This window comes from Stegodyphus dumicola, chromosome X1, assembly GCF_044657685.1.
Source record: "Stegodyphus dumicola isolate Sdum_Otavi_A_Nest chromosome X1, ASM4465768v1".
Classification (NCBI taxonomy): domain Eukaryota; kingdom Metazoa; phylum Arthropoda; class Arachnida; order Araneae; family Eresidae; genus Stegodyphus; species Stegodyphus dumicola.
Genome location: NC_140780.1, coordinates 175,577,031 through 175,589,333, shown reverse-complemented (window position 1 = coordinate 175,589,333; position 12,303 = coordinate 175,577,031). Strand labels below are relative to the sequence as shown.

Here is a 12,303-nt window from a genome sequence, read left to right as displayed (position 1 = left end):
CTGCGAAACAAATGATATCTTATGCAGAAAAGAATATGCCTAAAAATTATTATTTTCTCTACCAATTAAAAACCTATGCTATTAGCTGAAACATGCGAAAAAGTATCCAACCTGCAGAAAAGTACAACTTTTATGATGGTCTAGTCAAAATATTGACTTGAATCCTATTGAAAGACCTAAAAATCAATTAAATATCAGTTATTCATTTAGGGCTTCGAAAAAGAAATGTGAAGCAATTCATTAAGAAGATAAAATATTAAGACCGCTGAATTCATGTTAAAAAGAAGCGATACTGTTTTGAAAGCAAGAGGAATTTCAAGCGTTTATTGAAAAGATGCATTCTGTTATTACAAATAAGAAATTTTTTTCAATTATACTTTTGTTATGTCCAAATATTTTCAACTGGGTATTTATTTATTTATTTGCAATCAAAGATCATTATTGTACTAGACATTTTAGCATTCTTATATTTTTATATGTTTGCCATATTTTATTTTGTAACGCTGAATTTAGTGAAATACCACTGCAGTAATTAAATTTGTTTTTTTTTTCAAGGCACTCATTGACAAAAATGTTTTGCACAAAATAATGGGAATACTATGCTTAAAAAAGTTAATTTTGTTTCTTTGGATTACTTAGTAATTCAAAGTTATAATCATAACCTTTGTAGGATTATTTTATGTACATTCTCAAGGCTGTGTAAAACTGAATATTTTAGTTATGTTTTTAAACATAGTTCACAGTGAAGGAAAATAAGGGACTTACTGAATTCGAAGGAAGTTCGAATTATTGGTGGTGCATCTGTAACCTCAATTGTAAAATTATTGGAGATTTTAACAGGTAGCATACTTATAGTAATGATAACACACAGTGTTCTCCGAAAATCATCATCTGCGACACGAAGTCTTGGGGAAAAAACGAAATTCAAGAAAGAGGCAGTAAGTTAGTAACGAGGTTTGGTATGTCCAAAAGAAAAAAAAAAGAGTTATAGGAAAAAAAAAAAAAAGATAAAAGCTGAGCATAATATGCGTAAATGTATATATATAGATACAGGGTGTCCCGTAAATGTTGCGACAAACTAAAGGGGGAGGTATTGCATATCATAAGGATTGAGAATTGCATAAGAACCCATGCTCAGAAACGTCATTGTACGCCGCCAGGCGGTGCTGCACAGAAGAATGCTAAGTGGAAAGTGAGGATTGCCTCATTCGAGCGGTAGGTACCATACGAAAAGCATGGAAGTCTATACGAACCGGGAGCTTGTAGACGTGCACTTAAGCGCATGGAATAGCTGAGGATAATGGAAGAACCGCTGCACGCATTTATCGAGAACGCTTCTCCGACAGACATCAACCATATCACAGTTTGCTTGCACGTCTGCATCCAAATTTGTGTGCGGCTATGGGTCATTAAAAAGTGGACATATTTTGGACTGGATGTTCGTAGCCATTTGAACAGATCATTCCCACATTGATGGATTGGGCGTGGTGGACCAGTTCGCTGGCTCCCACGCTTACCGGATTTAACGAGCCTTGATTTCTTTTTGTAGGAAGCCATCAAAAGTGTCGTGTATCACGTTCCTATTGTGCCTAAAATGTATCTCATGCTAAGACTCGCTTGCGCAGCTGCTACAATCAAAGAAACTCTCAGTGTGTGTTCCCGTCGGTGTCAGACATGTTTGGCGTCTGATGGTGCAAACTTTGAGCATCTTTTGTAACGTTCAAGCTGTCGTACACCATTTTTATTCATGCTCAATAAATGTTTCCAATTAATCCCTCGTTTCTTTTTCCATCTCCTACCTCTGCTACCACTTACCGCTGACATTTCCTGGCATGGGTTCCTATGCAATTCTTAATCCTTATGATGTGCCGTATATATATATATGTATATATATATATATATATGTGTGTGTGTGTGTGTGTAAGATAAAAATATGTAAATCAAAATTATGATTTAAATTAACGATAACCCTTTAATTCTCCTTCTCTGTTTTCAAGATCATTCCAAATTACGTAGCACTGCTTGAATAGTCGACAAAGATACCGTTGGGGTGGTTCGGGCCAGGAGAACAATCATCCTATCTTGCCTCACATTTGTGATCCTTGGTCTTCCAGAGCCTTCATTTCGTCGACAATTTTCTTGTAGCAACCATTACTACCAAATTCTTTGCACAGTAGTGTCTGTACGCTGCAGGTGGCGGCCTATTGCTCGGTATGTCCACCCAGCTTCACGCAACTCTATAAGGCGACCACGTTCGAAATCGTTTAGTTGTCTGCAAAGTCTTCGATATCCTCGTAATGGCATCTATAGTTGCTTCTTTAACGGAATTACAATGGCAGCAACAAAAAAAAAAAAAAAAAAAAAAAAAATTCAGCCTCTGGTTTATACTTTGCGAATTGCACAGTAGAAATGCGCGATATGATCGCAATTCCTGTTCAATTGTCTTGAAAGTTTGATCATTTGCATGTTCGATCAAGATGTTTTTGCGTACCAAAGTCCTTCTCCGTTCTTCTATTTTTTTTGCGAAAGAGTGTATGTATACATACAGTCAAATATATACTTCTATTCAAAGTGTTCGTGGAAATGTTGTGTCATGTGCGTGACACTAACAATACTGGAATTTAGTTGTTTGAGAACGTTAAATTTTATAGAAGAAATGTATGAAGTGATATTTTCTAGGGCAGTTCGTGCTGTATTGCAAACTCAGCTAAAGCACGTTTTGTTAATCCTACGTAATATCGCATTTTGAACAAAAGGTGTTTCAGCAAATAAGCTTCTGTTTCTTTGACCAGAATTTGATCTCCGGAGACATTACTTTATTTGCCATATTTCTTACCATGTGACACCGTTGTTGTCGCTTATCGCATAGTTCTACGGGGTCAACGTTTTCAGACAATTCAACTATCATTATGATGTGACAGCCACTCTATGACAGACGTCAAAAGGGGCATTGTCAGATTGTTTATAAGAATGCCAGAAGCATTACAGCAAGAGTGAATGTTATATTGGATGTTATTTTGAAAGTTATTAAGCAATAATTTATCACATCGCAAGTACAACTATTCTAGAAGGACTTTCTGTAAAAGATTTGAAAGTAGGAACACATATTTGCTAAATCCTTTCATTCAAGCAAAGTGTTTCTGATGGAAACGAACACATGCAATAAAATTACTTCAACAGAGCACAGGAAATATCCTTAAGAACTGTACTAGACTTCATCCTAACGTGGGGTAAGAGCATTTGCTGTCCGAAGCAAATGAAAGTAAACGGAAAAATTCGTATAAATAAATGGGACATCCAAGGAAGAATTTTCTGACTCTAGTAGAAATCAAAATCTTCAAGTAAAACCTCTGATACTTTTCAGAGACTTTCTCAGACCAAGAATAAAGTAACCTTTAACCTAATACTAATTAAAATGTGCCATTACCACTTCTTTGCAAGGCCTCCAAACATGTTTCACCAACAACCTAAAAATAAGTATGTCCTCAGGTTTTCCTGTTTTATCGTATTATTTCATACTACGGGAACATAGATCAATACATAGAATTGAATTCATTTTCAAGATAATAAATAGCTTGAAGTAGACAGAATGGGAGAGTTTAAACGTAACATTAGGCTTATTAAATAAATAGTCTAATACGAAATTTCGACTAAGACTGCAGCCATGAAATTCCAGCTGTAAATACGTTTTGAAAATAAATTTATTATTGAGAAAGTTTAATCAAAAATGCATTAGTTGATATATATCGAACATAATATAATAATTTATGTGACTCCTAAAGCTTTGCGTCTTAACAGACTATTAGAAAACAGAATAGAAAACAAATTTCTTCATAATTCAAAGAAACACATAACGGAAAGGAATTTTCTTTCATAATTTTGTTAAGGGAAATAACACAGCACGGAAAATTTGCACTCTGCATTTTGGATTCATATAGATTTTAAGGAAACCTCAGTCATTTTTGTCCGATTTGTCTACGCCTCTCGAATGACAAGGCCTCGAATAAAGGTAACTGACATCCTTGAGAGGGCGCATTTTATATAACATTGTAGAGATATTAGGTTATTTCGATGCTGGGTATTGGTATATTTAATTAAGGCAAAGCACACTAGGGCTATCTGCCTAAGAGGAGGAATGCCTTCGTGGAGGACTTCCTAAAATTTCGATGCTGGGAGACGTGAAAAATGAGCAGTGGTCTCGCCGGGACTCGAACCACGGACCTCTTGAAAACGCGTTGAGCGTGCTGACCACTACACCAAAAAGGCATGCTAAGAAGGCGAAAGAAATATCTTATAACATAACATGTGAACCGAATGCTATAATTTAGAACACTTAAGCATTCTCAAAAGGTATATTCTAATTTTGAAGGGATGTAAACATGCAAACGGAAAATCATCCGTTTCTAAACATTTTAATTTATGATGAAAGAACTTTATGAATTTATTCATTATAACTTTAAAAAACTGGTAAGGTTATTTATAATCAAGCAAAATAGTTCATTAAGTACTCAGCATTCAGTTTAAAACAGAAATCATTGTAGAAATGGTAATGAACATATGTGAGAAAAATGCTCATATTTATGAGACGCAACTCGAAAAAAAAAACATAGAAATGGAGGAATAACGATGTATAAATGAGAAACATTGCTTACAAAATATGGCTAGAACTATGCATTTTTAGATACAAGATCTCCTTTTAAATGAACACTCTGAATTAAACTATTTTAGTTATAAAACTAATAAATTTAAAATTTATTCCAATTGGATAAGTTATCCAGAATTATACAATAAATGGTATTAAAAATGAATCATATTCATAATTTAAGGTGATAGGTTTTAAGGCTACCATTGATGCCAGTTTAAGGATAAGCATTTAGTTTATTCTTTTGTTCTTAACTTAAAAACTGGTGGGGCATTTCAGTTGACTAACTTCTTACTTTTGCAGTAACTATAAAAGAAGAGATAAAACAAGGCTCATGCTTCAGAAAATCTTCTTTTAGATCGAGTTGCCTTCCTAATGTGGTCAATAGACCGAGATGACAATCAGACGTATCAATGATTAAAAGTGAGTGGTTAATGATTATAACATCGTTCTTTCTTTCCGAAAATGGTCGAAAGGAAATAACGAAATCCCAACTACTGATACACTATAGAAACATTATCGCTCTGCTTCTTACAAGAATAACCCAATTCGGCAATTTTCTACAAAATGATTCAATTCGCTAAACATAGTTAACAGATTTAGGGGTTATCCAAAATTGCGCTATATCTATGGCAGCATGCAGCATGCACAGACTTAGTCCTAACCTATCTGAATATTTTTAAGTTCAAATATTTGAAAAGTCTGAATGGACAAATGAATGTTGAATATTAAATGGACAAACCAATGTGATACGAATCAAAGCTGATATGTATTTTAAATTACTAATAATATATGAAGACCCAGTAATACATAGATTCATCTACATTCATATAAAACATATAATTCTAAGCTTCCTCCGAGGGATTTTATACCACTCGATATTGGCATGATCTGAAAAAACGGAAGAAGAAACAGACTATATAGAAGGATCAAGTCGTTGTTACCTCATCATGATTGAAGATGCCATTCTCTTTATAATCTTGGGTCCACATTCTTCTTTTAGTTCATTAGAATTACTTACCTTATTTGTAACACAATTGAAGCAATTAATCATACGCATAACGTATGCATCACTTACGTGAAATAAAAAAAATATGTCAAAGTTTAGCCATTATAATTTTTATATAGTATTTGATACTTTAATAATATATGGATTTTACTGATTAAAAAAATGCTAATATTATATTAAAATTTTAAAATATCAAAATATGGAGTAATATAATATTAAACAGTTGTTCTTTTCAAATGCATTTTGATTCTGATGCTTTTAATCAAGCTGAGTGTGTATTTATAACTTAAAATACGCAGTAATTCAAGATATATATATATATAGCTGTATGTCTCTGTGTGTAATGATTTGTAGAATGTTATAAATGTTGATCCACAATAAAAAGCTAACTTAGCAGCCAGCGCATATCATATAGCAGCCGGGCGCAGTTCAGAAATAAAATGATTTTTTATTTCAACTGAAATTTGTGACCATAATTTACTTGGCACTCTAACCGTGAATGTTCCAGAACAATTACATTTTTGATTTCCTTGAGATAGTGAGAAAAGCAGCAAAATGCGTCTTAGCAAGACTATAGGTAGAAGCAATTTGTGCATTTATCCAGTACGGCAGCTTATTAATAGAAATGTTTCGGTTTAAGTTCTGAATTAGCTACGTCATCATTATTATGTAAAAGTCATATGATAAGATTTATTTAGAAATGACGCAGTCCGAAAAATGTTGTTACTATTTTTAGAATAAAGAGAGTAAGTCCCCAAATAAAATGAAGAATAAAGTGGCTATTGCTAATTTAAATTATAACTTTTGCGTATTTTTATCTTACATAAGGTATAAAATATGGAAGCAAATAACTAACTTAATTGGCAACAGACCTTTCAATTTCTGATTTTAATTTAAATACATCCCCTTTCAAAAATCCGTACTGCACAATTTGCTTCGTAATTTCCATATGCAATGCTATGAGGTTTTTACCTAATCACCATTAAAAACTGAAGCTAAGCAATTAAACCTATAAATACTTCAGCTATTTTATACGCAATTACTTTCTCCTTTGCTGCTGCTTCGCAAGCCCATAATTAATCTTCATCTTTGTTTTAAAAATGGATTGCATTTTATATAAAATTATAGGGGTGCCTGTAGCATCCCTAGCGTTGTACCCATCAAGGAGATATGTGCTACGAAATTCGTCATCCAGAAATAAAATGATTTTGTAACTATCAAGCCAGTCATGCTTTTTCCCAAGTTCCAGTCTACTGCGCAATCAGTATTTCATCTACCTTCCAATTTCATTCCACTCTGATCATGACTGAAGAAATAATTGTTAATTTCTCTAGTCAACTCTCTTCGAACAATCAAAAATATCATACACACGCCCATATACGCAAATATATATATATGTATGTATAAATGTAGATGATACACATGAGCTCAAATCGTCGGCTGAACTCAATTGAAAGGCTTTTCTGAAGTTAGTGAACTAAGTTTAAAAAGCAACAACTCATCATTTAAAATCTTCTTTATACGAGCATAAAATAAATAAATGAAAACTAGAAAAATATTTAGTTACTAAAATTTTCCCCAAGTAAAGAAATTTTCTTGAAATTATTCTTTCCAGTTAAGAATGGGTTTTATTTTTATCCAAATATTAATTAAGGATGATTAAGAAAAATACGAACAATTCAGTATTGTTACTGATTGTGTAATGCATTAGAGAAAAAGTATTCCTAAACTATTTTAATAACTTTCTATATGTAATGTATTCTTTTTCAAGATGTTTTTCTGGAATTTTAGATACAATATATATAAAATTTCTTCAAATATATAAATTTTAACAATGTATGAAAATGTTTTCTCTATCTTTCTAGCAAGTTTTATACAGGTAAATAAAATATTTCTTCCAGATTCCCAAGCAGAACATAAGATGCATTTGAGTTAGTTTCGGAAAACTACTTCTAAAAATAATGCATTTTGTCAGCAATGGAAACACAAACTGTTTTCTTGCTGGTTAATATTGGAAAGTTTTCATATTTTAATGTATAGGAAAATCAAATTTTCTTGAAAGTAGGTTTGTTCAGAATAAAATCACAACCGAACCTGCTGTACATAATATAAATTTGCGATGAAAGGCAACGGTTGACAATGTCTATTCACATAATACACGATTAATTAAATAATCATACTTACGCATAAGTAAAATCAGTGTGATAGCTAACGAAAATTAAGGGAACATCAGAAACAAACAATTATAAATATATTCATAACAACCGAATTTTTTCAGTAATTATGACAATGACATAAAGTTTATTAAAAAATCATTAATTAATTAATTAATACTAATTCAGAAGTCAAACAACAAAAATGAGCGTTATATTTTCAAAATTCTCTGTGAAAATTTTGAAAATATAACGCTGATTTTTGTTGTTTGACTTCTGAATTAGTATTTGTTCGGCGTGTTATTGTATCTTAATTAATTAATTAATGCCAATTCAAGACAATCAAACGCACATTCGAATATTCAATAGGTTGAATATGTAATAAAAATGTACATACTTACATATAAAACCATCTAGCGGGACGTGAAATACAATATATAAAACTGAAATCGTAATGATACATAAAATATGCTTTTCTCACAGTATGAAATATAAAAGAAAATATTACGTAAGTACTATTTACTCTTCCTGAAGCTTACATGCAATAATTCAAAACGATCAGAATTTACAAACGTATGCCACTAGTCTAAAATTCTAATTTATATGATTTAAATCCACCAAATTTTACGGGAAGGGACGCAAAAAAAGCAAATTCAAGAGAGCAGCGTAAGATAGATCCTCCATTTTTAAACTAACTTGTATCTTGTTTCACAACCGATAAACACGATCATTTTCCACATGTTTATCTCTTGTACACATTAAGTAACAAAGGTATTCCGAGGATATGACAATGATAAGACTGTATATCTTGACTGCTATCTTCAGAAATTTGAAATGCTTGCGATGTTGCTTTTAAGTACAGATTCAAATCCAGGGCAAGCTTTAAACAAGCACCAATTTTTGCTTAAATGCCTGACTATTTAGTTCTTTCCTAATATTTCAGTAACAATTATTGAGTAAGGAATATATTTTTCATTACCAGTAAATAAATAAAATTATATTTATCTTTCTCATTTACTGCTATCAAGATTCTCGTAAAGATATGTTAGACATACATATAAATAAAGTAGATACAATTTAGTTTCGGAAACAAAAGAGATACAAAAATTTAGATACAAAAATTTAGATACAAAAATTTTAGTTTCGGAAACATGCTTTCATACCGCAGTTTAAAAGTTCCCACATGTATAACTTGGAATTGAGCCGAACGAATAGAAGATTGTGATAAATACTACAGGAAGGAACAACAATGTTCATATATTACAACTTTTTATTAAAATCTATTAACAGATGCATTTTAACAACGCTTTTCTTACAAAACATCTAAAAGTTCATTTATATTAAAAATTCCAACACTTTTATTGATGTCTGTGTTATTAAATATCTACATTTATAAAGACTACATCATTCTACAACAATATAGAGAAAGAAAAAAATGTTAACTTTGAACAAAATGTACTACCAGACTTAAAAAATGCAAATTATATTAAAACAAAATATCTCATCGAAGGAACTTTTCGCGACGAATTTTTTTTAAAAGGATGGGAAAGATATAACCATGAGACCAAAATTAATAAGCATGAATATAATGAATGAAAAACCCTAACAAGAGTCGATTTTTAAAGCTTTCCACAAACATAAACTGAGAACTGGTACTCTCTTTTCTTTACAAACGTGATGTAACTTTCAAGCAAAAAAAATATTCATACAATAGTTAAATTTGAATTTGAGCTAAATGAATGTTTTAAAAAATTTAGCTTTCTTAAAAAAGTCGTTTCATTTTAGAGAGCTGAAGTAAATGATATTATTTGCAGAATTACTTCACTATTAATTTCTGTGTTCTTTTTCGGACGCTTTTGGAATAAATAAATACGTTGTTAGAACTTTTATTCATTGCTTTTAATTCAAGAATTACGCACTTGGTTTTCACATATTTGTTTGAACGAATCTGTTATCTATGAAAATTTATTTACTAATAAATAAAGCATTAAAAACATATAGAATAAAATCCTAATATCTAAATAAAATGTTTAGTTGCGCAAACGTTATTTTCTTTCAGTTCAATATGTTAAAGAAGTTTTATTTTTGTATGAAATGTGACAATTGGAAACAAATGAGCATTTATTAGAACCAAAGAATAGATAAAAGAAATTTAATTATTCGGACATAAAGATGACCAATTTGCAATAATATTGTTCTTACAACTTTGATTTTATGTTAGAGTGTGACATTTCATTTAATTCAGAGTTAATATTTTATTTTTGAGTCTTTACTTTATGCCCCGTTTCGTAACGCACTTATTCATTCCAGAGGTTTATGCAGATTTTAGGGCAAGCAGCATAATTGAAATTGAGAGGAAGTATCGTACATGACCGATGTTAGACTAAAAGTGATTGTCAGGCGTTATGCATGATTTTAGAATACATTTGTACAACACACTTAAAACCTGTAGCTTCGTTTAGGACTACTGGTGTTGTACTTACTTAAACTGTTGTGAATTAAACTTTGAATTATTTTAAGGTAACTTATAAGTGGCGAGAAAATAAAGTTAAGTTGATACTTTACATTTTGCATCTCTGTCGTTTCCATGGTCAGGTTTAAATTAGGAGTGAAAACTCGCCACCATACTAAAGTAACGTTTGAGAGTGAGTGGTTGGTAGACGTAGTTAATTACATAGAAAAGACACCTCAAATTGTTATAACTATATTTATTTCATTACACTATTATGTCTTTTGACTATTTATCTTTTCACTTTTGCTGTCATACACTTTCAATCTAAACTGTACTGCCATGAACTGCGAACATCAAACCTTGCAATATATTACCTTGTATACATTACAGACGCACTTCCTGTTTCGCTTTAATGAAATGATACTATTAAACAAAGAGCAGAATCGATGACAGCGATGATTGACTCCATTTTCGCTTTTCCACTTATTCGTTTGTCATATCAGTAGCGATTCGTCCTCTTTTTGTTTTCCTTTTGTCTTCCGCAGATATACTGATAGTCCCTCAAGTTAAATAAACACGTTTAAACTAGAGGTTTAAAACCTTTTCAAACTTCGAGATTACTGCAGATGGTACAAGCTTAAATTAGTGATTTATATTTTTAAAAAATAATTTTCAGAGACTGAAGATGATATTTTCAAACAAATTAGCGCAAATTCCTGTTAATATTACAGGAATAAATAGCATAATATTATGCAGAAATGGAGACGTACGTGTGAGTGGAATAATTTGGATTGAAAGCTGTCTGAATCTGAAGCACTTTACATTTACTTCGGTATATTACTTTCTGCAACAATAACAAAAAGAACTATGTTTATAATAATAATACAATGGTTTCCAAAAATGAAAGGAAAAATCACAAAAATAGCGACAACTCATTAAAAAATAAGCCAATCCGTATACAATTTGAATATGTTGTCAAATAAGAATCGCTAAATAAAACTTCAGTATGCAAATTAGTGGCGTGCAATCGAAATACGTCATCTGCCATGAGCTTAAAATTGCATGTTTCAGAGCAAGCCTGCAAATTTCGCTGTGATATTAAGCTAAGAAATCTGGGATACCCAATTTGTAACAATGACCTCCAGGCATCTTTTGCCCAAACGAGCGATGGAGAGTTATTGGGGGACTATAGGCAAGATAAAGTCAGATAGAAGTGGCCAGATGGCTAAATTTGAGTCCTTCTGTGGTTCATGGACTTTGGGAACAATTTCTAACCACATATTCAGCATCCAGGAGGTTCAGCTAAGGACGGCTAATCGCTACGACGAGCGCTGATGACCGATATATGTCATTATGCACATGAAAGAATAGAACCTCAACTCCGACTCAGAGCCTCTCTTGCTGCAGTCACTGGAAGGTCGGTGTCAAAGTTAAACGGGAGTAGAAGGCTTCACAATGGAGGTCTGTACACGAGGCGACTAGCCATTTGCATGGCGCTCAAGTGCTGCAGTCATAGAAGGGAACGTTCAAAGTGGACACGTTAAAATGTTCACTGGACAGCTGATCAATGGAGGGCTGTTTTCTTTACGGATGAGTCCAGGTTTAGTCTCCAAAGCGATAGTAGGAATTATTTGATTTGGAGAGAACCTGAAACCCGTTATCATTCACCAAACATCCGTGACAGAAATGCATACAGAGAAGAGAGTGTCTGTGTTTGAGATGTTATATCTCTGGGTGGACACACAGACCTCCATGTCTTTCTACGAGGAACCATGAATGCTCAAGCCTATAGAATTGACATCCATGGTACTTACATGCGCCCTTATGCAGAGCAATAGGTGATAATTTCCTGCTACAGGACGACAACACTCGATTTCACAGGGATCGCATCGTGGCAAACTTCAGCAGCAAATATTTCCATATTGAAGATATTTTTTCCATACCAAACTAACACTTTTGATTTGTTCATTTTATATATACATAAATTATAAAACTCCTAGTTGTCTCTACTAGTTGTCTGGTAATTTCTTTTCATGTTGTTTTATAC

General features: G+C 32.4%; 1 protein-coding gene across 8 annotated transcripts in view; it reads right to left on the bottom strand.

Annotated features, from left to right (window-relative positions):
• LOC118199700 (CUGBP Elav-like family member 2) overlaps window positions 1-12,303 on the bottom strand; it is an 807,763-nt gene that overhangs the window by 497,284 nt on the left and 298,176 nt on the right. Inside the window, exon 1 of one of the 8 annotated variants that reach the window (XM_085807859.1) lies at window positions 8,206-8,462. The exons of the other annotated variants lie outside the window; for them this stretch is intronic. Coding sequence (XP_085663985.1) covers window positions 8,206-8,217 — 12 coding nt within the window. The 5' untranslated portion in view covers window positions 8,218-8,462. Of the gene's footprint in view, window positions 1-8,205; window positions 8,463-12,303 lie in introns of those variants that run through there. 8 annotated transcript variants of the gene reach the window in all.